The sequence below is a fragment of the Mesoplodon bidens genome (genome assembly GCF_964165515.1).
Source record: "Mesoplodon bidens genome assembly, chromosome: 9".
Classification (NCBI taxonomy): domain Eukaryota; kingdom Metazoa; phylum Chordata; class Mammalia; order Artiodactyla; family Ziphiidae; genus Mesoplodon; species Mesoplodon bidens.
The window spans coordinates 35,090,715-35,115,792 of NC_138166.1; the positions used below are offsets into that span (position 1 = coordinate 35,090,715).

The window sequence follows — 25,078 nt, forward strand, 5'->3', positions numbered from 1 at the left end:
TCAGCTTATACATATTACACTTTTGATATTTCATATTTTCATGATTATTCAGCTCAAAATACAAAATTTACTGTGATTTCTTTGACACATAAGAGATTGTATTTTGAAATCTCCAAATATATGAGATTTTCCAATTATCTTTTTATTTCAAATTATACAAACACTTTTTAGAAGTTTTGTTTTATACTTCATCTTTTTATTTTACATCACTGGTATTTTGTTTTATTTTTAAATTTAACTTTATTGTAGTAAGAACACTGAACATGAGATCTAACTACTTAAACAGATTTTTTAAGTGTATAGTACACTATTAATGACTATAGGTACAATGTTATAGAGCAGTTCTCTAGAGCTTATTCATCTTGCTTGATTGAAACACTATGTCCATTGATTAGTAACTCCCCAATTCTCCCTCTCCTCATCTGCTGACAACCACCATTCCACTCTTTGATTCTATGAATTTGATTATTTTATATAGCTTGTATAAGTGGAATCATACAGTATTTGTCTTTCTGCAACTGGATTATTTCACTTAGCATAATGTCTTCAAGGTTTACCCAAGTTGTTGCATATTGCAGAATTTCCTTCCTTTTAAAGACTGAATACTATTCCATTGTATGTATATATCATTTTCTTAACCATTCATCTGTCAATGAACGTTTAGCTGGTGTGCACATCTTGGCTATGGTGAATAGGGCTGCAGAATTCATAGTGCTATTATCTCTTTGAGATCCTGATTTTGATTCTTTTGGATAAATACCCAAAAGTGGGACTGCTGGATCACATGGTAGTTCTATATTTAATTTTCTGAGAGCCCTCTATACTGTTTTCCACAGCAGTTGCACCATTTTGTATCTCCACCAACAGAATGCAAGCATTCTAATTTCTCCATGTCCTTGCCAACACCTGTTGTCTTTGGGTTTTTTTTTTTTTAAATAATCGTCATCCTGATATTCTGACAGATGTGAAGTGATATCTCATTGTGGTTTTGATTTACATTTCCCTGATGATTAGTGATGCTAAGCATTTCTCATATACCTGTTGGCCATTTGTATGTCTTCTTTGGAGAAATGTCTATTTAAGTCCTTAGCCCATTTTAAAATCAGGTTTACTATATTTTACTACTGAGCTGTTAAGAATTCCTTATATACTTTGGAGATGAACACCTTATCAGATATATGGTTTGGACATATTATCTCCCATTCCATAGATTGCCTTTTCACTCTGTTGAATGTCTTGTTGTTCAGAAGCTTATCAGTTTGATGTCGTCCCACTAGTTTATTCTGTTTTGTTGCCAATGCTTTTGGTGTCATATCCATGAAATCAATGCCAAGATCAAAGTCATAAAAGTTTACCCTTATTTTTTTTAAGGATATTTATAGTTTGAGGTCTTACGTTAAAGTATTTAACCCCTTACCCATTTATTTTTGTGCGTGGTATAAGATAAGGGTCCAGTTTCATTCTTTTACAAGTGGATATCTAGTTTACCTGATACTATTTGTTCAAGACATTATCCCTTCTCTATTTTGTATTCTTAGCACTCTTTTGAAAATCAGTTGACCATATATGTGTGTATTTATTTCTGTACTTTCTATTCTGTTCCCTTGGTCTGTATGTCTGTTTTTATGGCAGTACCCTACTGTTTTGATTACTGTAGCTCTGTAATATATTTTGAAATCAGGACATATGATGCTTCCAATTTTGTTCTTCTTTCTCAATATTGCTTTTTTATTTGCGGTCCTTTGTGGTTCCATATGAATTTTAGAATTTTTTTTCTATTTCTGTAAAAAATGCTACAGTATTGGGATTTTGATAGGAATTGTAATTGAATCTCTTGATTATTTTGGGTAGTAAAGGCATTTTTACAATATTAAGTCTTCCAATCCATGAACATGGGATATCTTTCCATTTGTTATATAATATAGATTCTAGTTTAGTTTCATTATGATGAGAGAGACTCTGTTTGAAATCCTTTAGCTGAAATTTACTGCAACTTGCTTTATACCCCCAAATATGGTCTATTTTTGAAAACGTTACATGTGTCCTTGAAAAGAATGATATTCTGCAGTTACTGGGTAAAGCCTATTATTTATTTCAATTAGGGCAGGTTTATTAAGGTGTTTAAGTCTTATACATCCCCCCCTTTTTTACTGTCTTCTTTCTCTATCAGCTGCTGAAAGAGGTATCTTAAAGTCTGTCACTATGATTGTGGTATTAACTATTTTTTCCATTTGTTTCATTCAACTTTTGCTTGATATGTTTTGAAGCTGTGTTATTAAAACACAATTTTAAGTTGTTTTATCCTACCAGTTAATAGAATATTTTATCTCTATGAAGCATCTCTAACTCTAGTTATTTTTTTGTCTTAACATCCACTTAAGTGATACTGATAGAGCCATGTAAGCTTTCATTCAGTAAGTTAATGTAGTTTAATTTTTTCTTCATTAAAAAGTTTTTTTAATTATTTATTTATTTATTTATTTATTTATTTATTTTATCTTTGGCTGCATTGGGTCATCGTTGCTGTGCATGGGCTTTCTCTAGTTGCAGCAAGCAGGGGCTACTCTTCATTGTGGTGCGTGGGCTTCTCACTGCAGGGGCTTCTCTTGTTGTGGAGCATCAGCTCTAGGCACGTGGGCTTCAGTAGTTGTGGCGCACGGGCTTCAGTAGTTGTGGCGCATGGGCTTAGCTGCTCCGTGGCATGTGGTATCCTCCCAGGGCATGTGGGATCCTCCCGGACCAGGGATCGAACTTGTGTCCCCTGAATTGGCAGGCGGATTCTTAAGCACTGTGCCACCACGGAAGTCCCTTTTCATTTTTTATATTCAAACTTTATCACTATATAACAGAAAGTGTCCCTTTAAACAGCACTTTTTATTACTATGTGATAATCTTTGCTTTTATTGGTGAACTAAATCCATTTATATGTGTCTTGTGAAATTGCACAAGGTGATTCTAAAATTGTATATGAAAACACAAAGGGGACAAATGTAACCAAGACTATCTTGAAGAAAAAGAAACTGGGAGGTTTGTTTTACTAGATATCAAGATTGCTTATAACACTATGTAAGTGAAGACAATCTGATAATGTCTCAAGGATAGATAATGAGACCTGCAGAAAAGACTAGAGTCTCCATGTATATATGGATAAAGATACCACTGCTGAGCCATAAGGAATGAATGGCCTTTAAATAAATGGTACTTGATCAACTATATATCCACATTAAAAAAAACTTGACTTCTACATTATGCCATATACATATACAATTCCTGAAGAACTGCACATCTGAATGTTTAAGTCAAAAATCTTTAAGAATAGAATAGAGAAAATACTTTCATGATTTTGGGTATACAGAAAGAATATTTAAACAGAATACAAAAAGAACTAATCCCAAAGAAAATGATTGATAAATTGTACTACATTGAAAATTATTTTTATTTATCAAAGGACACGATTAAGAGGGTAAAAAGACAGACAAGGTATTTCAACATATGAAACCAACAAGAGGATCTATAAAGAACTGCTCAGGGCTTCCCTGGTGGCGCAGTGGTTAAGAATCCGTTTGCCAATGCAGGGGACAAGGGTTCAAGCCCTGGTCTGGGAAGATCCCACATGCTGCAGAGCAACTAAGCCCATGCGCCACAACTACTGAGCCTGCGCTCTGGAGCCCATGAGCCACAACTACTGAGCCCACGTGCCACAACTACTGAAGCTCGTGTGCCTACAGCACATGCTCTGCAACAAGAGAAGTCACTGCAATAAGAAGACCGGGCACCGCAACGAAGAGTAGCCCCTACACTCCGCAACTAAAGAAAGACCGTGCAGCTACGAAGACCCAGCACAGCCAAAAATAAATAAACAAAATAAATAAATTTATTTTAAAAAAAGAACTGCTCAAGTAAGTAAGAAAATGTCCATCTGAAAGTAAACAAAAACTTGAATAGGTGCTTCAAAAATGGTATGTACAAATAATAAATAGATGAAGAGCTGTTTTAGTTAATTAGTATTCTGGAAGAGCAAAGCCATGATGATATACTACTACACACACAACAAAAATGTCTAAAATTTTAAAAGACTGCTAATACCAAGTTTTGGAAGGACATAGAACAATGGAAATAGTCATATGCTGCTGATAAGAGTATGAATTGTGACAATCCCTATGGAAAGCAGTTTGGTATTATCTACAAAGATTAAATGCATGCATACCCCATCCATGACCCAGCAACAGTACTTTTAGATATATACTCAACAGAAATGTGTGTAAAAATGTACCAAAAAACATTTATAAAATGTCTATCACAGTACTGTTCACAACAGCCCCCAAACTAGAAAAATACCCTCTACTCATTAAAAGTAGAATAGATACATAAACCATGACATTGTACTGGAAAGTCTTTTTATGGAATCTAATACTATATAATGATGAAAATGAATAAACTATAGCTTATTGCACAAGTATGGATAAATCTCACAATGTTGAGCAAAAGAAGTTATATATATATATAATCATATATATGTGTATATATATATATATATATATAATCATATATATGTGTGTATATATATATATATATATATATATATATGATTTCATGTATACAAAGCTCAAAAACAGGTAAACTAAAATCTTATGTTAGAAACCAGAAAATAGGTTACTTTCAGAAAAGAGAAAGGAAGTGCTGATTGGGAAAGTGTGTATGTGATCTACTGAGGTGCGGACATTATTCTGTTTATTGACCTGGTTGATAGTTATATATGTGCTCTATTTGTGATATTTCATTGCATTGTACATTCATGTCTAATGCAGTGTTCTGTATGAATATTGTATCTTATCATTAAAAGCAGTTTAAAAAGAGAATATGTTTTATGACATAAGGGAATAGGGAAACTAAGTCTGGTTCTTGAGTCCATGCTTTTTCTACTATATTATGGTGCATCTAAGAAAAAAAGTGAGATTATAGGTTTTGCAGCAAGAACAAGTTACATTCTTAGATACAGGCCACAAATTCACTTAATAAAGGGAACTGAAAGTCCCCTATAACATGCAAAGCAACTCAGAAAAAAAAATGCAGAAAAGGTTCAGTTGTCAGGATCAAAGATCTTGTGGAACATTGGAAGAATATGATGATCAAGACCAAGAGGATAAGGGAAGCAGAGTGCCGTGAAGACCTGACTCTCCACGCTGATGAACTATTCTGGATTCCCTAGTGAGGAGGGATTGGTGGTTAAAACTCAGCTCTCATTGAAATAATTATCTTAGAGATGCCTGCAATTAGTTGTATATGTTTAATTTGATTGCTTAAGTAAACCTGGATATAATTTTATCCATATTGTGATTCATGAGTCATTCTCAAAATAACCCCTTTTACTCATTTGGAGTCATTAAAATTCTTGACCAAATAGATGGGAAACAAAAGTAAATCAGGGGCTTCCCTGGTGGCGCAGTGGTTGAGAATCTGCCTGCCAATGCAGGGGACACGGGTTCGAGCCCTGGTCTGGGAAGATCCCACATGCCGCGGAGCAACTAGGCCTGTGAGCCACAACTACTGAGCCTGCGCATCTGGAGCCTGTGCTCCTCAATAAGAGACGCCGCGATAGTGAGAGGCCTGCGCACTGCGATGAAGAGTCGCCCCCGCTTGCCACAACTAGAGAAAGCCCTCGTGCAGAAACAAACACCCAACACAACCAAAAATAAATAAATAAATCAATTTATTTAAAAAAAAAAAAAAGTAAATCAGAATAGATTCTACTGATAATCAAGTTATTATACTGACACACTATTGCGATTGTTCAGACTGAGTCTGCCTGCAACCTACCTTCATATAGACAATGGTGATATCACACAGCAATAAAGATACATCTCTGGCCAAGAGAAGTGATATAAACCTAGCAAGTCTTATGAGACTAACAGGAGGACCAAGAGGCAAAGGGTACAGTCATGGCCATTCAGCTCACAGGAGATACTGAAGGAATTCCCTTAATAAAATATGAGGGACAGTGGGGCTAGACTCTGAGATTATTACATGGTTATTATTCTATTAGTTGAGATTTATCCAAACCTACCCCAGCTTAGATAAATGTAGGTTATACAATATATTGGCCAATGAATGGAAGGAGGAAGACTATGAGGAAGTGCCTCTATCCACTATCATATCCAAATAGCATACCACAGTTTCCATGATACTTAACTATGGAAAGTTTGGACATAATGGCATATTTAAGCATCTACGGCAATAACTAGCTAAATAATTAAAAATGAACTTAAAGGTAAAAAGAGGAGGCATAGTGGTCTATTAGAAAGAGGATAATGAATACAATTAGTTGGATAATTCACACTATCAATATTTTGTTTAAACATTGAGGTAAGAGTGTAAATATGCAATATAATGAGAAAATATTCCAAATCACACAGTTGAGTTAGGAAAATACTATATATATTAAAAGGTGCATGTTAAACTGAAGTTTCAATAACATTTAAGAGATGTGCGGTCAGTGCTTTATGTGTAGTTTCCTAATGTAATGTCCATAGTCTAGATATCAATTGTTATAAAAAAGGCTTAATTCATCCTATAAGCAAATAAGTCGCTGTTTTACAAATAAGTTTAAATCTGATAATTATACTTTGTAACTCCTCATGTTTCACTGTCTTTTATTCTTGTTTGTCTTACCCTCATTTGCTTTTTTGTTTTCTCTATTTCAATCTGCTGATATGCATGTTTTAAACTGTTTTTCCTTAATTTTTTTGTTACGTAAAGAGATTTTTACTATACTGTGTTTGAAATATTGACTTTTCTGCTAAGACCTGTTTCATATCATGCAGGAGTGGTACAGTGGTAAATGTTTAACAGCTGACTGTCAAAAAAAATAGTTGTAATTTGTAGCATTTGCTGATTTCCATGGTGTAAATACTCCCACCATAGCCTATTTCAAGCTAACAATGTTATATCACTGAACTCAGATTTGAGCAGAGATACACACACTTAGCACTCACAAGCCATTAAGAGACAGCTCTAACATATCACTAATAGGCTATTATTTTTTTGTTGATAATCTGGGGGAAATTGTTCCTAACAATTATTTCCTTAATAAACTTTTGTTTTCTTGCATGAGATTGCCTTATTCAAAATGCATACACTATTTTGTTGTTATTTTACCACAAAGGATGGGACTCATTTGTTCAAGTCTTCCATATTGTCCACAGGAATTCTAATTCCTTACAGTATTCCATTCCACTGATCCAATCTCATTATTCACTTTTATTCCACTCAAAGTATCCTCTCCTCTGCCAGAAACAAACAAGCCCAAAAAAAGAGTCATCCACAATTCCAAGAAGTCTTAATGTCTTTATCTATGTATCTCCACTACAAGAGAGAAATTCTTTGCTTTGATTTCAGCTTGTCAAATTATCATTTTTATTCAAGATCAAAGTTAAAAGTTACTTGCTCTATTAAAATATTCCTCCATCCTTATAGTTAAAAATAATGGGTCCTACATTACACTCCCAAAGTACTTTGTTTATATTTCTTTTACTTTTACTTGTATCAGAACTTACAGGTATAACATTGATGTCCAATAAAAGACTACTGAATGAACAGACAGACAAATGAATATCATAACATGTTTACTTCACCACTGAAAAGAAATGCTTTCTCTCTTTTATTGGTAACCAGAACCCTATGAAGTGTCCAGGTTCCCAGCCCACATTCCTTTTAACACCTTCTAAAAACCCTAAAGACAATCAGTACAGATCTGCATGATGGAGTTTTGAGTTATCCAGATAACTTCTAGTTTATTTGGCATTTGCTAAAACAGATAAACAGAAAACTCCACAATCACTTTGGCTCTGCTTCTCATAAGCTTTTAAGAGATGCAAATTCATAGGCTATATCTATCAATATAACAGAGAATATCTTCAAATAATATTTTCCAAAACATTTTAACTCTTTAGATTACCCATACACTTTTTCAGAGTGCGGATATGTTTCAAAGTCTAAGAAAAGACCATGAAAAACATTATTCTGGATTATCACACATTTTCCCTGTAGTCACTTCTCCCTTTCTCAACTCATGACTTGCAACTATTTAGGAGCTTGTAAGCTTTCCGAGATTCACACCAATTCCCCGATGGAGTCAGCCATACATCATCTAAAGGATGAAAAAGATGGTAAAGTGGCTCATCCATTCAAAATCTAATGCAAACAAACCCCTGATGAGCAACTCAGACAACAACATCTCAACAGTTCACCTCAGCGGTGGTTGTCAACACTTAAGTCAATTCAAGAGATTTTTCAGCACCTTTAGAGCGAAGAGTCATCTTGGAAAGATTATAAACATACACAATCACTAAGTGTAGCCACTGTTGCTGAAATCAAGTCAAATAAAAGCAGCTGAACCTAATCAACAGGAGATAGCAGTTATTACAAAAAGAGGAGAAATGAGAGAGAGGAAGGTAAGTAGTGAAAGAAAGAGAGAGAGAGAAAGGAGGGAAGGAAGAAAGGCCTAGAAGCCAAACCTTAATAAGAGTGAGGGAGATCAAGAAAAGACATGCTATAGACTCAAATGTTAAGTGCAGAACCTTCAGTGCCAGAGGCTGTAGCATCATCTCAACAGCTTCCATGTCTATGGCAATTTTTTTTTCTCTAACAAGCTTAAAACAGTCATTTATTCTGTTTTGACAGGTGGTCTTTTAATGGCCATGTTCTCAACTCACTACTCAAGGCTCTTAGTGCTATATGTACTCTCCTTTCTTTTACCTATCTTAAGTTTTTCAATGTTTTTATTTTAAATTCCATAGGAATGCCAACTGCTTAAGCTTTTCTCACCTCCTAAGAAAATTTCTTTCAGAGGAAGCAACCCAGGGTGCTGCTAATTGGCTTTGCATAACAGTAGGCAAATGTGGCCTTAAAGCAACTGTGACATTGTTTGCCAGCAAACGCAAATGCAGATTACCAAAATCAGTGTCTCTGAGAACCTCACAGATGTTTCTATTACTATAACTAACAAACGATGTGACTATTCACATAGGTATCTTTGATGCTAGTCCAAGCAACCTGATTCTTCACATTTAGATAGTCACTTTAATTTCTTACAATCCTCAAGCTGGAGTTTCTAGTGCTTCATTAAGGAAGTTCAAAAATATTCATCATACAGTGATTGGACTGATAAATCTAAGTCCTGAACTTTGCCAACAAAAAGGAAAAAAATGGACTTCTGGTATGTCTTCAAAATCAGTTGCCTCAAGGCATTTCCTGTATCATGCTCAAATTAGTTTTAATCCAATAGTATATTATTTTGACTGACCTTGTGCATATTTCTTAAAAGAATAGTTAAGAGATGTTTTGCTAACTAGATCACTCTCATGATAAAAAAATATTTAAAAAGAAGAAATGCCTATTTTGGGTGTAACACACAGATAACTTAATTTTTTAAAAAAAATCAAGTTTGTGGTACCCATCTATGTATCTACATTGAGATGCAGAGCCAAGAGTTCCTGCTGATTTTACAATCCCTTTGGGTTATGTAATACATATTATTCTGCTGATAATAAGCCATATGAAGCAGCATTTTGCTGTATTGACATGGCCTGGCCAAGAACAACAAGGAAAAGAAATAGCATTCAAAAAACTGGCAAAATGTTTATGAACTCTAAATCCTCTGCACATGAATAAATACATCTGACAAAGTGCAGAGTCTCTCAAAAAAGCCTTTCTTGACCTTCCTAATTTGAGTTCAATTGCATGTTCAGTGTTGAGAAGCCAGTGTATGTTCTGCCAATGTTTTAAGCTCAAGCTTTACTACACTTTGTTATTTGTAAAAGTGAAATCCCAGATAATAAGTTATAATTGCCCTATTAATCACTTGAAAAGGGAGTTTGGAGGGAAAATGGGATTTGAAATTGCAATAATTGGTATCCTGAAAGACATCCTTTTTTATTTTCTTACCTAGAGCCTACCACATACTACTATGAAAACGACATGTATGCACTTTTTTTCAATGGTGAGGTACAAGCACTATGCCTTATATATTAGTTTTTCTAAGGGAATGAAACTTAAAACTTCAGTGTAGTGATGCTGTTAGTCATGATGACCTTTGAACTGGAAAAAAATACAGAAACCCAGGCCATGGATTATAAATTATATTGTCAATGAAAGAGAGAAGAACTTTTTGTTTCATAAGTTGTTTCAAGTATTACATTTTCATTTCCTTTTTTCAAATGAATTATAATGTACAACACATAGGTATTTTTCTTCCATTTTTCATTTAAAAAAATCATTCTTTCTCTTTGCTTCGTTTCTCTGTGTATTGATAGACCTGACACACCAAAATTTACCTTTCAAAGTTCAATATACCAAATCCATCTGTTACCCTTAAAGTATTTTGTGAAAAATCTATATTTTTGCTTATATCCCTAAGATATCTCAATTAAAAAAGGAAGACATAGATTACTTAAATCTCTCTTGTTTAGTTCATAATGAACAAATTTTAGATCGTGCTTGTGTAATTGAAGACAGCCAATGAAAAGGAACAGGTAGTATTTAGGGTATTATAATAACTAAATCAAATTTACTATAAGATATCCAGATAATTGAAGTTGATTAAATAGTCAATGTAGCCAAAAAAAATCATTTAGTTTATCACTTACTGGAATTTTTAGCATTTATACACACACGTGGGCATGTTTAAGATTGGCCAATGGTACTTTTATCCCTTCCTCTATTTCAAGCCTGGTCTTTCTAAAAACATAGAGAAAAGGCAAAGGTCTCAAACTTTAAATTAGGTGACATCCCTCTAATGTCAGTAACTGTTCTATGAAAACAGTGTCTTTGATCTCTAGATATAGCTGATATAATAAAATGATCAAAGACATCCTAGTCAAATGAGCATACAAGGGAAGGAAGGTACAAAACACATCCATTTTGCTTTTTTAGTAAATTCAGATAAATTAAGAAAAACATGTAACTCCATACAACTGACTTGCATCTGTTCTGAAATACAATCATCTTTTAAAGAAAGAGACCACAGGACAAATTATTCCATCTTCATTGGAAATCCTCCCTTGGAAGAAGGGAGTGGGCCAAGTGCAGAGATTACAAGAGCACAGAGATAGAATGTCATTTGAATGAATGTGTTCAAATAGAGCCAGTGAAATCCATAATTTCTTTTCACATAGTTGGAAAAGTGGTTGGCTTTTGCAACTGGGTAACATTTCTTTCTGGGCAGGTCAATCATCCATGGAGCCACAATCCACACCATACTGTGATTTTCTGCACATCTGGTGTAAGCCTTTGCATGCAAATATTAAAACCAGTCTACTTCCTTAAAATGTTTCTATATTTAAAATGAAATAAGTAATTTGAGAATATAGGTGAATATGCAAAATACGTTATCTGGTAGGCAAATAGAACAGCCCAACATTAACTGATAAGGTAGAAGTAGTATTCATTTTTTGCACTCCCTTATTTCAATGAAAAACAAAAAAAAACAAAAAATAAAACCTCAACATTCTGTTTGATGTTATTTGTTCATAGGAATCTCAGAAATATTCTAATATTTAGAAAATCTTAAGACACCATGACCTATGTGTGATATGAATTAGCAGTCCACTAATAACATTAATCACCAGATAGTTACATCCTTTGAGTTACTGTGCTAATATTACACAACAGAGTAAAGACTTGAGCAGTGCTCAAGTCTTCTGTCTCATATTTTCCTTCAAATTAAAAATGTACATATTTACTTAAATAAACATAGCACAATAATCATATTGAAGCATCATAGGTTTGTAAGATAATGACAATAAAACTTATGTGTTCAGTGTGCAGAAGAAAATATACTTTTTCCCCTTCATAAATACTGTAGGTGAAAACATGAGTTACTTTTAAAGAACAGTATGAATTATAGATTTTTTAAATGATTTTGTATATGTTTATTTTATAAGCAAAGTAATACTTTGAGTTTGTGAAAAAAGGCAAAATATATAAAGTAGCTGTAACATTCTGTACATTCACTATAAAAGTAAATGAATTGATATGATAATATTAATGAATGCATATGAACTTTGAAATATTTGTGAATTGCTATTAATTTGTCCAAAAGCTTTCCATGGTCTGGAAGTGAACCTAATGGTAATTTGATCTGAAGTCTTCTCCAGAGTAGTCAGAAAAATATGTTGCAATTTAGTTATGTGATGTGAAAGAAAAAAGAATGACCTTTGGCAATGTAAATTCAAGTTCAGGTCTTGGATCTATTGCATTCTGGCTGCATGACTTTGAATGGATTTCTCAAACCTCTTTGAGTCTCATTATCACCATCTGTAACATGGAAATAGTATGTATCTCTCAGCCTAAAGAATTTATAAATGGTGACCGAAAAAAAGAGTTTATAAATATTTTTAAGACTCCAGACCAAGATGGTGACACAGGAGGCTCTTGAATTTTCTTCCTCCCATGGATGCACTGAATGTATAGCTACAAACAGAGCAATTCCCTTGAAAGAAACTAGCTGAGTGACTACTACACATTGAGCAAATAAGAAAATACCCATATCAAAATGGGTGGGAAATTCTTAGATACACTTTTGCCATGAACACTCATTCCCCAGCTTCTCCCTGAGGAGTGAAGGGTTTGGACTATACATCTAGCACCCCAACTTTTAGGCTCCCACCAGAAGAATGGCTCCCAAAACACTTAGCTCTGAAAGCCAACAGGGCTTGGTTTCTTGAGTCCCATAGGACCAGAGCAAACAAAAAAGCAGTTCTTAAGTATGTGAGCACTTACTATCAATACTATAGCTATCCTCCCAAGGATCAGTGCAGAGGGAGCAGGCAAACATGCTCATCTCCCAGTCTTTCTCTGCAAGGGATCTGACTACATACTTTACAAGCTGCTGCCTGAGGGGTCTGACTTCTAATTAGTTCACATTAAGATGCTGACTGTGATTCTCCCCAGAGCATTCAATAGCTGGTGGGCACTTCTCCTGCCTTCTTCTTCTGCTTCCCTCCAACAATAAAACCAGGTCACCAAGTGTCTCCATGGAAGGAGCTTGTTCACATATCTAGCACCACAAGTTTTATGGTTGCGACCTGAAGGATGGGACCCCAAATCACCTAGCTCTGATAGCTAATAGAGCATGTGTTTATTAGTCCCATAGGATTGTAGCAAACAAAGAAGTAAGTTTTAAATGGGCACAGGAGTACCCCTCATGTCAACACACGTGAGCTCAGTGTAGAAGGAAAGGCAAAAATTCCCATCTCACAGTTTCTCTTTGGGAGGGGTTTGACTGCATACTTTCCACCCAGCTTCTAATCAGCCTACTTCTAGGTGCTGACTGTGATTCTTGCCTTATGGACACTTATAGGTCTGGGCACACCCTCAACTACTGGGAGCCGCTAACAACGAAGACTGTGGCTTGGACAATCACAAAGGTTTGAGAGGTAACCAGGAGCTTGGGCTGGGCTGATAGACAAAGTTCATCTCCTAATGAGACCAGCCTATCAAGACTGGGAGAGGTGGGTGTTTTTATAATGTGCAGGAACCAACAAAGAAAGTCAAGGAAAGTGAAGAAACAGGGGAATATATTCCAAACAAAAGAAGATAAATCTCCAGAAACTAATCTTAGTGAAATGGAGATAAGTGATTTACCCCACAGAGTATTCAAAATAACAGTCCTAATTATGGTCACCAAGGTCAGGGAGCAATGCATGAACAAAGTGAGAATTTCAACAAAGGGAAAGAAAATATTAAAAAATACCAAGCAGAGGGCCTCCCTGGTGGCGCAGTGGTTGAGAGTCCGCCTGCCGATGCAGGGGATACGGGTTCGTGCCCTGGTCCGGGAGGATCCCATATGCCGCGGAGCGGCTGGGCCCGTGAGCCATGGCTGCTGAGCCTGCGCATCCGGAGCCTGTGCTCCGCAAGGGGAGAGGCCACAGCAGTGAGAGGCCCGCGTACCGCAAAAAAAAAAAAAAAAAAAAAAAATACCAAGCAGAAATCACAGAACTGAAGAATACAATAAATGAACTGAAAAATTCAATAAAGGAGTTTAACAGCAGACCAGATCAAGTAAAAGAAAAGATCAGGTAACTCAGACAAGGTAGTGAAACTCATCAAGTCAAAGTAGCAAAAGAAAAAAGAATGAAAAACAATGAAGATAGCTTAAAGGACTTAATGAACACCATTAAGCAGACCACCATACACATTTTAGGTTTCCCAGAAGGAGAAGAGAGAGAAAGGGCCAGAAAGTGTATTTGAAGAAATAGTGGCTAAAAACTATCCTAACCTGGGGAAAGAAACAGATATCCAGATCCAGGCAGCCCAAAGAATACCAAATAAGATGGATCTAAAGAGACACACACCAAGGTATATTATAATTAAATTGTCAAAGTTAAAGACAAAGAGAGAATCTCAAAAGCATCAAGAGAAAATATGGGAATCTCATTAAGATTATGAGTGGATTTTTCAACAGAAAACTTGCAGACCATAAGCAAATGGGATAATATATTCAAAGTGTAGTAAGAAAAAACTGCCAACCAAGAATACTTCACCCAGCAAAGCTGTCCTTAAGAATTCAAGGAGAGATAAAGTTTTGAAGACAAACAAAAGCTAAAGGGTTCATCACCAGTAGATTTGCCTTATAAGATATGTTAAAGGGAGTTCTTCAAGCTGAACTAAAGGATGCTAACTAGTAACATGAGAACATAAAAGTATATAAAACTCACTGGTAAAGTATATATATATATATATTATATATCTATATATACATACACACATACATGTATGTATATACATACATGTATATATACATACATACATATATATATATTTTTATACTTAAATTCAGAATACTCATATTGTAATGGTGGTGGGTAAATCACTTATAACTCTAGTGTAAAGGTTAAAAGACTGAAGTATTAAAAATAATCCATAACTACAATAATTTTTAATGATTACACAATATAAAAAATGTATATTTTGACATCAAAAGGATAAATTGTGGGAGGAAAGTATAAAAATGTAGTGCTTTTCTAAGCATTAAAAATTAAAATGTTATTGGCTTAAAATATTATACACTATTAAAACTATAGGAGTTATATGTAAGCCTAATGGTAACCACAAAGCAAAAACCTATAGTAGATATGCAAAAGATAAAGAGAAGGGAATCAAAACATACCACTACACAAAATCAACAACTCACAAATGGAAGACAGCAAGAGAGGAAAAACAGAACTACAAAACAGCCAGGAAACAAAAAGATGGCAACAGTAAGCCCATATGTATCAATAACTTCTTTAAATTTAATGGACTAAATTCTCCAGTCAACAGATATAGAGTTGCTGAATGATTTAAAAAACAAGGCTGAACTACATGCTGTCTACAAGAGAATCACTTCAGGTTTAGGGACACACAGGCTGAAAGTGAAGGGATGGAATATGCCATGCCAATGGAAACAAAAAGCAGGGCAGATATACTTATATCAGAAAAAATAAACTTTAACCCCCAAACCGTAATATAAGACAAAGAAGATCATTATAAAATGATAAAGGGGTCAATTCACCAAGAGGATATAACACAATGGATAGCTTAGATAGAAAATCAATAACTAAACACTGGACTTAAACTACATTAGATGGCATAGACCTAACAGACATATACAGATCATTCCATCCAACAGCAGCAGAATATACATTCTTCTTAAGCACACATGGAACATTCTCCTGGAGAGATAATACAGTAGGCCACAAAACCAGTCTTAGCAAATTTTAAAAGACTGAAATCATCCCAATTATTTTTTCTGACCACAATAGCATGAAACTAGAAATCAATTACAAGAAAACACTGGAAAATTCACAAATAGATAGTAATTTAACAACATGCTACTGAACAATCAATATGTCAATGAAGAAATCAAAAGAAATAAAATAAATCTTGAGACAAATGAAAATGGAAACACAAAATACCAAAACGTATGGCATGCAGCAAAAGCCATTCTAAGAAGAGTTTATAGTGATAAATGCTTACATTAAGAAAAAAGAAAGATCTCAACTAAACAACCTAACTTTAAACCTGAAGAAACTAAAAAGTGAAGAATAAACTAAGGCCAAATTAGTAGAAAGAAGGAAACAACAAAGATCGGAGTGGAAATAAATAAAATAGAGATTAAAAAGACAATAGAAAAAATCAATAAAACTAAGCTTGTTTTATGAAAAGATAAACAAAATTGATAAACTTTTACCTAGACTAAGAAAAAATGAGAAAGGCCTCAATTAATAATGCATGAGGAGACATTACAATTCATAACAGAAATACAAGGGAACATAAGAAACTACTATGAACAATTACATGCCAACAAATTAAATAACTTAGAAGAAATGGATAAACTTCTAGAAACAAAAAACGCATTAAGATTGAATAATGAAGAAATAGAAAATCTGAACAAACAAATTACTAGTAAGGAGATTGAATTAATAATCAAAAACCTCCCAACCAAGGAAAGTCCAGAATCAGATGGCTTCACTGGTGAATTCCATCAAAAATTAAAGAAGAAGTAATACCAATCTTTCTCAAACTCATCCAAAAAATTGAAGAGGAGGTAAGATGCCCAAACTCATTTTTGGAGGTCAGCATTTCCTTGATACCAAAGCCAGTAAAGAACACTACAAGGAGAGAAATTACAGGCCAATATCCCTGATGAACAGAGATCAAATATCCTCAACAAAATACTAGCAAACTGAATTCAACAGTACATTAAAAGGATCATATGCCATGATTAAGTGGGGTTTATTCCTGGGATGCAAGCGTAGTTCATCATCTGTAAATAAATAAATGCAATAAGCTACATCAACAAAATGAAGGATAAAGATTATATATAATCATCTTAATAGATGCAGACAAAGCATTTGACAAAATTCAACATCCTTTCATGAAAAAAACTCTCAATAAATTTGGTATAGAAGGAAGGTACCTCAACATAATAAGTCCCGTATATGAGAAACTCACAGCTAACATCATACTCAATGTTGAAAAGCTGAAAACTTTTCCTCTAAGATTAGAAACAAGATAAGGATACCCACTCCTGTCACTGTTATTCAATATAGTACTGTAAGTAAATAGTATCTAAAGCAATCAGGCAAGAAAAAGAAATAAAAGACATCCAAATCAGAAAACAAGAAGTAAAACTGTTACTATTACAGATGACATGATACATGTAGAAAACCCTAAAGATGCCACCAAAAAGCTGTTAAAACTAAATGAATTCAGCAAAGTTGCAGGATAAAAAAATCAACACAGAAAAATCAGTCGTGATTCTGTACACTAAAAATTAACTATCTGAAAAAGAAATAAAGAAAACAAAATCTCATTTACAATGGCACCAAAAACAAACTACTCAGGAATAAATTTATCCAAGGAAGTGAGAGATCTATACACAAAAATCTTTAAGACACTGATAAAGGAAATTGAAGACATAAATAAATGGAAAGATATCCTAAGTTCATGGAACAGGAAGGTTAATATAATTAAAATGTCCATAATACCCAAGGTGAGCTATAAATTCAATGCAATACTTACCAAAAGGCATTTTTCACAGCAATAGAAAAAAAATCCTAAAACTCATATGAAACCATAGAAGAACCGCAAATAGCCAATGCAATCTTGAGAAGGAAGAATAATGCTGGAGTTATCACATTTCCTGATTTCAAACTATATTAAAATTAATCAACACAGTATGATATTGTCATTAAAAACAGACATATAGATTAATAGAACAGAAGAGAGATCCCAGCCATTAATTAATCTTCAGGAAAGGAACCAGGAATATACAATGGGGAAAGAATAGTCTCTTCAATAAATGTTGTTGGTAAAACTGGATAGCCATATGCAAAAAATGAAACTGGATCCCTATCTTATACACAAAAATCAATTCAAAATTGATTAAAGATGTAAATGTAAGACTTGAAATCCTAAAACTCTTAGAAGAAAACATAGGGGGTAAGCTCCTTGACATAGCTGTTGGCAATGGTTATTTGGATTTGAGAACAAAAGAAAAGACAACAAAAGCAAAAATAAACAAGTGGGACTACCTCAAACTAAAAATCTTCTGCACAGCAATGGTAATCACAATAAAATGAAAAGGCAACCCATGGAATGGGAAAAAGTATTTACCACATATCCAATAAGTAGTTAGTATCCAAAATATACAAGGAATTCATACAACTCAATAGCAAAACAAACAAACAAACAAAACCAAATACCATAATTCAAAATGGGCAAAGGACCTGGATATGTGTTTTTCCAAAGAAGACATACAAATGGCCAATATGTACACAAAAGATATTCAACATCATTAATGACCAGGAAAATGCAAATCAAACCATAATGAGATACTTCCTCACATATTGTTAGGATATGTATTATCAAAAAGGGAAGAGATAAATGCTGGTAAGGATGTTGGGAAAAGGGAACCCTTGTGCATTCTTGGTAGTATAGTCACTATGGAAAACAGTAGGAGGTCCCTCAAGAAATTAAAAATAGAACTACCATATGACCCAGGGATCTCACTTCTAGGTAAATATCCAAAGGAAATGAAATCACTATTTGGACATCATTGGACACATTGGAAACAATGTAGGTGTCCATCCACAGATGAATGGATAAAGAAAATGTAATACACACACATCCACATACACAGACACAATGGAATATTTTGCAATCTTAAAAAAAAAGAATGAAATTCTGACTTTTGTGACAACATGGATGAACATGGAAGGTATTATGCCAAGTGAAATAAGCCAGACAGAGAAAAAAAAAAACTACATGGTATCACTTATGTAGAACCAAAAACAAACAAACAAAATAGTTGAACTCATAGAAACAGAGGGTAGAATGGTGGTTGCCAGGAGCTGAGTGGTGGGGGGAATAAGGAGAGGTTGGTAAAAGTTTTTAAACTTTCACTTATAAGATGAATAAGGCTTGAGGATGTAATGTATAACATGGTGAATATAACTGATAATACTGTCTTGTATAATTAAATTTTCTAAGAGAGTAGAACTTAAGTATTTTCATCAAAAAAAATGTAACTGTGAGGTGATGAATGTGTTAAATGAACTCAATGGAGGGAATCATTTTACAATGTATATGCATATCAAATCATAACTGTATATGTTAGATATATGTATTATAATTTTATTTGCCAATTATACCTTAATAAAGCTGAAAAAATATTTTTCAAAAGCTTTTTTCCCCCCGAACTGACATAATCCTACAGAAAATATTAAGAGAACTTTTCTTTGAGTTATTTCTTTTTCAATGTTTCATTGCTCATTAGCCGGATCAATATACAAACCATTTCCTCCCAAGGGTTATCTTTACTTATTTATTGAGGTCTGCCAATAACCTGATCGAGGGGAGTACTATATGGATTCCATAACTGGGCAAAAGTTATAGCATATACCATGAGAACATGTAAACTTTTCTTATCTAAGGCTTGCCTTCTTCCTTAAAATTGTAAGAGCTCCATTGTGTTTTCTGAGTTCATGTGATTTTAAAAAAGACAAAAAATATGCATGCATACATTCCTGGTCCTTTACCCCTCCTCTTTTGTACTTTTAGTTTTTTACCTCATTTCCTAGAAGGGCATTAACACAGGCTTCTGATGCATCGCAGATGGCTGTGAGATCATGTCCTCCTTCTAGAGCCAACACCACATGTCCATCAGCCAGTGTCATCAATTGCTTCGTCAAATGACCAAAGCCTAACATAATGCAAACAGAACATTTCAAAGTATAAATTAAAAGTTAACTGACCACTAGAATCTAATATTGATTGAGCATTTATTCTGCATATGTCCTTTCTCGGCACTTCCCATATGCTAACTTGTTTAATATTCACAATAACTTGATAAATTAGGTCCTATTAGTATCTCTATTTAACAAATGAGGGCACCAAAACCCAAGATCCCACAGCTAAGAAGTATCACAACTAAGATTTGCAACAGTCATTTTGGTTCTTCACCAGTGCACATTACTGCCTTTCACAACACACTCTATGTGTACCTGGATGAAAAACTTGAATAGTGTTTGTTTGACAATAAGGTAAACAATTCCGTTTGCTTAATATTTCTTTCCTGTTTCCATCATCTGCCTTCATTATAAAAGGAGGTTTTCTATATGACAGCTCAAAGTACTTAACTATCACATTAGATTTTACAGACATTCTTTTACTATAACATAGTTGCTAAATGCAAAAAATAATATCTATTTATGTTATAAAATATAATATGACAAACACCTGGTCACTCACCTTCCAATTTAAGGAAAATACTTTTGAAGCCCCCTGTATGCTTCTCTCTAATAACATAATTCCTCCTCACTATGGGAAATCAGGATCCTGAGTTTATGTTTATAACTCCTTTGCTTTCCATTGTTAATTTGCTTATTTTGGAACTTTATAAAAATGGTTTTATACTTTTGCACCTTGCTCTTTTCACACATTTTGTTAGCTCATCTCTGTTGACACATGTAGCTACAGTTCTATGCTGTCTAGTAGGCCATTTAACGAGTACAGAAGAATTTATTTACCCATTCTCCTGTTGACAAATATTTAGGTTTTGTGTTATTACAAAAATTGCCCCTATGGGACTTCCCTCGAGGCCCAGTGGTTAGGACTCTGCACTTTCACTGCCGTGGGCCCGGGGTTCCATCCCTGGTCAGGGGAACTAAGATCCCACAAGCCATGTAGTGCGGCCAAAAAAAAAAAAAATGCCCCATGAACATTCTTATACTAGTCTTCTGGTGTACATGTGCAAGAGCGGAGTGAAATTGTCATGACTTAAAACCTGCTAAATAATACCAGATCATTTCCAAAGGACTATTATCAATCCCCACTCTGAGAAGCAGTACATATTAGAATCCCAGTTTAGTCACATCCTTGCCACCATTTGGTATGATTTGCCAACTGGGTGGATGAATGATAGCATCTTACTGTGGTTTCATTCAGTATAAGGAGGAACCTTTCTATTTCTACTCCAAATTAGAGTTTTCATTATAAACAGATGTTGAATTTAATTATTTTACTATACCAAATGAGACGGTTTTTCTCCTATAATTTCATAGTGTTGTGAGTTACATTAATATTTCAAATATTTAGCCATCATTGAATTTATGAAATAAAATAAGTTTGGTTGTGATATATTATCTTTTTTATAAAAAGCTGGATTTGTTTGACTAATGTTTTGTTTAGAATTTTTTTCACCTATGTTTATGAAAGGGGTTAATCTATAAATTTCCATTCTTTTATTGAGCATGTTGAACATGTTGAATTTTATTATGGTCAGACCCTCTTTTTCTATTATTTGACCCTAGAATGTTGGGTAGAAATCTTCTGTAAAACCATTTGACTCTTGTGTTTTCTTTGAGGAAGATTTTTATCTATTGAGAATTTCTTTAGGGATTAGAGGACTATTTGTGTTTTCAATATCTTCCTAAGTTATATTTTTCTAGAAATTTCTATCTTTTGTGTTCAAACTTATTCAGTAAAGTTATTTATTACCTTTATTATCATATGATGGAACTCAATTAGATGTAGTCATTGTTACTGTATCCTCAACATCTCTGAAGTTTTCTTTCATATTTTCTTTCTGTCCTGCATTATGTGTACTTTTATTTTGTATCTATCTTCCAGACTTTCTCTCTCCAGATGTATCTAATCTGCTATTTATACTTCTACAGATATTTTCATTTCAGTGATTACATTGTTCAATTCCAGATGTTCTATTTGGTTATATTTCATAACTTCCTAGTCATTTTTATATTTTCTTACTTTTGGTTTATGTTTTTCTTTCTTTCTTTTATTTCTTTAGGCATAATTATTTTATTTTTTGTATCTGCTATTTGAAGTCTTTGTGGCTTAGTTTTACTATTTTTTGTTTCTGATGATTCAGCCTCATGATGTCTTAATTCTCCTTTGTTTTTTGAATTTTTTTGAGCTCATATTAATCAGAACTTTATATGTGAGAAAGCTTGGAAGCCTGAGTTGAATGTGATATTTATCTTTGAAACCTGAGCTGAGTGTGATTTTGTTTGCTTCTGCTGGATGGCTGAAACATTACCAACCAAGATCAATTTTAAATTCTTAGACTCAAGGGTTTTTTTTTTTTTTTTTTAATGCACAGATAATGTAAATATAGACCCCAAAACGATTACAAATTGACATAGAAAAAAATATAGTTTTTTTTTCCCTTTCCATTCCCTTTAAAATTCCCTCTACTGATAGCCATAGCTAAGATCAATTTGTTGTTTTATTCAGCTGTATTTCCTTTTCTCCTATTTATCCTTTTCTTTAGAGTTGGCCCTTTGACATTCCCTTTTCTATTCTGGTCTCCAATCAAAACCCTTCCCTTCACAGACCCAAAGCTTTGACTCCCCTTGCTAGTATGCAGTAGTCTATTAATGTTCAAACTTTCGCCAACTGAACACTTTGGGATAGCCCAGGGTGGCCAACAGCTATAGTATTTGCTCACTTTTCTTCATCTTTTTGGAAGTCATCCTTAAATTTAAAAGAGTAGTCTTGATTTTTTCACGTAGGAGTATTTCAGGATATGCAGTCACTCATATTGCCAAATGTAAATGTCTCTCAATATTTAAAAAATTTTAACATTTCATAAACCTGCTCAATTTCAGGCACTACTGAAAAAAAAAGGATAAATGAAAATATATAAAACCATGTGTTCGGGCTTCCCTGGTGGCGCAGTGGTTGAGAATCTGCCTGCCAATGCTGGGGACACGGGTTCGAGCCCTGGTCTGGGAAAATCCCACATGCTGCGGAGCAACTAGGCCCGTGAGCCACAACTACTGAGCCTGTGCGTCTGGAGCCTGTGCTCCGCAACAAGAGAGGCCGCGACAGTGAGAGGCCCGCGCACCGCGATGAAGAGTGGCCCCCGCTCGCCGCAACTAGAGAAAGCCCTCACACAGAAATGAAGATCCAACACAGCCAAAAATAAATACATAAACTAATTAATTAATTATTTTTAAAAAAACAACCATGTGTTCAATATGGCATTTCATTTTTTAAATAGGCTTTAAGAACATGCAGGGCATAAACATTTAATTTTTAAAACAATTATATTTTTAAAGCAGTTAACAGATGTGTTGCTACAGCATAACACACCTGGACTAGGCTCCCAGATCCTCAGATGCTCAGTGGCCCACAAGTTCCTGAATCGACTTGTTGAAAACAAGTGGCCAAGATTGCGGAGTAGGAAGACCCTGAGCTCACCTTCTCCCATGGGCACACAGAAATTACAACTATTTACAGAGCACCTATTGAGGAGAAAGACTAGAAGGATATCAGAAAAGATCTACAACTAAAGATATAAAGAAGGAACCACAATGAGATGGGTAGGAAGGGCAAAGATGTAGTATAGTCAAGAGCCATATTCCTAGGTGGGCACCCACAGACAGGAGGATAATTACAATTACAGAGGTTCTCCCCAAGGAGCGAGGGGTCCAAGCCCCACATCGAGCTCTCCAGCCTGGGGGTCCTGCACTGGGAAGCCAAGATCCCAGAAAGTTCAGCTCTGAAGGACAGTGGGGCTTACTTTGGGGAGAGCCAGAGGGCTGTGGGAAATAGACTCCACTCTTTTAAATTAATTAATTAATTTATTTATTTATCTATTTTAGGCTGCATTGGGTCTTCATTGCTGCACGTGGGCTTTCTCTAGTTGTGGCGAATGGGGGCTACTCTTTGTTGCAGTGCATGGGCTTCTCACTGCGGTGGCTTCTTTTGTGGAGCATGGGCTCTAGGCACACAGGCTTCAGTAGTTGTGGCTCACGGGCTTAGTTGCTCCTCGGCCTGTGGGATCTTCCCGGACCAGGGCTCGAACCCATGTCCCCTGCATTGGCAGGCGGATTCTTATCCACTGAGCCACCAGGGAAGTCCCTAGACTCCACTCTTAAAGGCACACACAAAATCTTACACTCTCCAGGACCCAGGGCAGAAACAGTAATTTGAAAGGAGCCTGAGTCAGACACACCTGCTGATCCTGGAGTAATAAAAGGGAGAAACCTACAAACAAGAATACTTTACCCAGCAAGGCTTTCATTCAGATTTGATGGAGAGATCAAAAGTTTTATAGACACGAAGCTAAAAGAGTTCAGCACCACCAAACCAGCTTTACAAGAAATGTTAAAAGGACTTCTCTATGTGAAAAAGAAAGGGCCATAACTAGAAATATGAAAATTATGAAAAGAAAAGTTTCATTGGTAAAGACAAATATATAGAAAAGGTAGTAAATTAGCCATGTATAAAGCTAGTAGGAAAGTTTAAAGACCAAAGAAGTAAAATCATCTATATCCACAGTAAGTACTTAAGGGATGCACAAAACAAAAAGATGTAAAATATTATGTCAAAAACAGTAAACATGGAAAGGGGAGTTAAAATTCAGGGTTGTTAAAATGTGTTTGGACTTAAGAGAGCAGCAACTTAAAATAATCATATTTATATTTAGATTGCTATATATAAACCTCATGGTAACCACAAACCAAAAATCTACAATAGATACGCACACAAAAAAGAGAAAGGAATTCAAACATAATTCTAAAGATAGTCTTTTGGCTTTAAAAGACACATGCGACCCAATGCACTCAACAGATTTATAGAGAAAAAGATATCAGGCTTGTGGTTATCAGAGGTGGGGTTTAGGGGGAGGGGGAATTGCATGAAGGCAGTCAAAAGGTACATATTTCCAGTTATAAGATAAATAAGTACTACGGATGCAATGTACAGCATGATAAATCTAATTAACACTGCTATGTGTCATATATGAAAATTGTTAAGAGAGTAAATCCTAAAAGTTCTCATTGCAAGGAAAATATTTTTTTCTATCTCTTTAATTTTATATCTACATATATGGGATGATGGATGTTCACTAAACTTACTGTGATAATCATTTCATGATTTATATAAGTCAATTTATTATGCTATACACTTAAACTTATACAATACTTGTATATCAATTATATCTCAAAAAAACTGGAAGGAAAAAAACCAAAACATTAGCAAAATTAATAGACTTTTTAAGAGCAGTTTT

General features: G+C 34.6%; 1 protein-coding gene across 1 annotated transcript in view; it reads right to left on the bottom strand.

Moving 5' to 3' along the window:
- The window catches only part of HDAC9 (histone deacetylase 9), a 582,852-nt gene that overhangs the window by 63,819 nt on the left and 493,955 nt on the right, over positions 1-25,078 (bottom strand). The window contains exon 23 of the mRNA XM_081243377.1: positions 19,611-19,744. Within this exon, the coding sequence (XP_081099503.1) occupies positions 19,611-19,744 (134 nt within the window). The remainder of the gene's footprint in view (positions 1-19,610; positions 19,745-25,078) is intronic.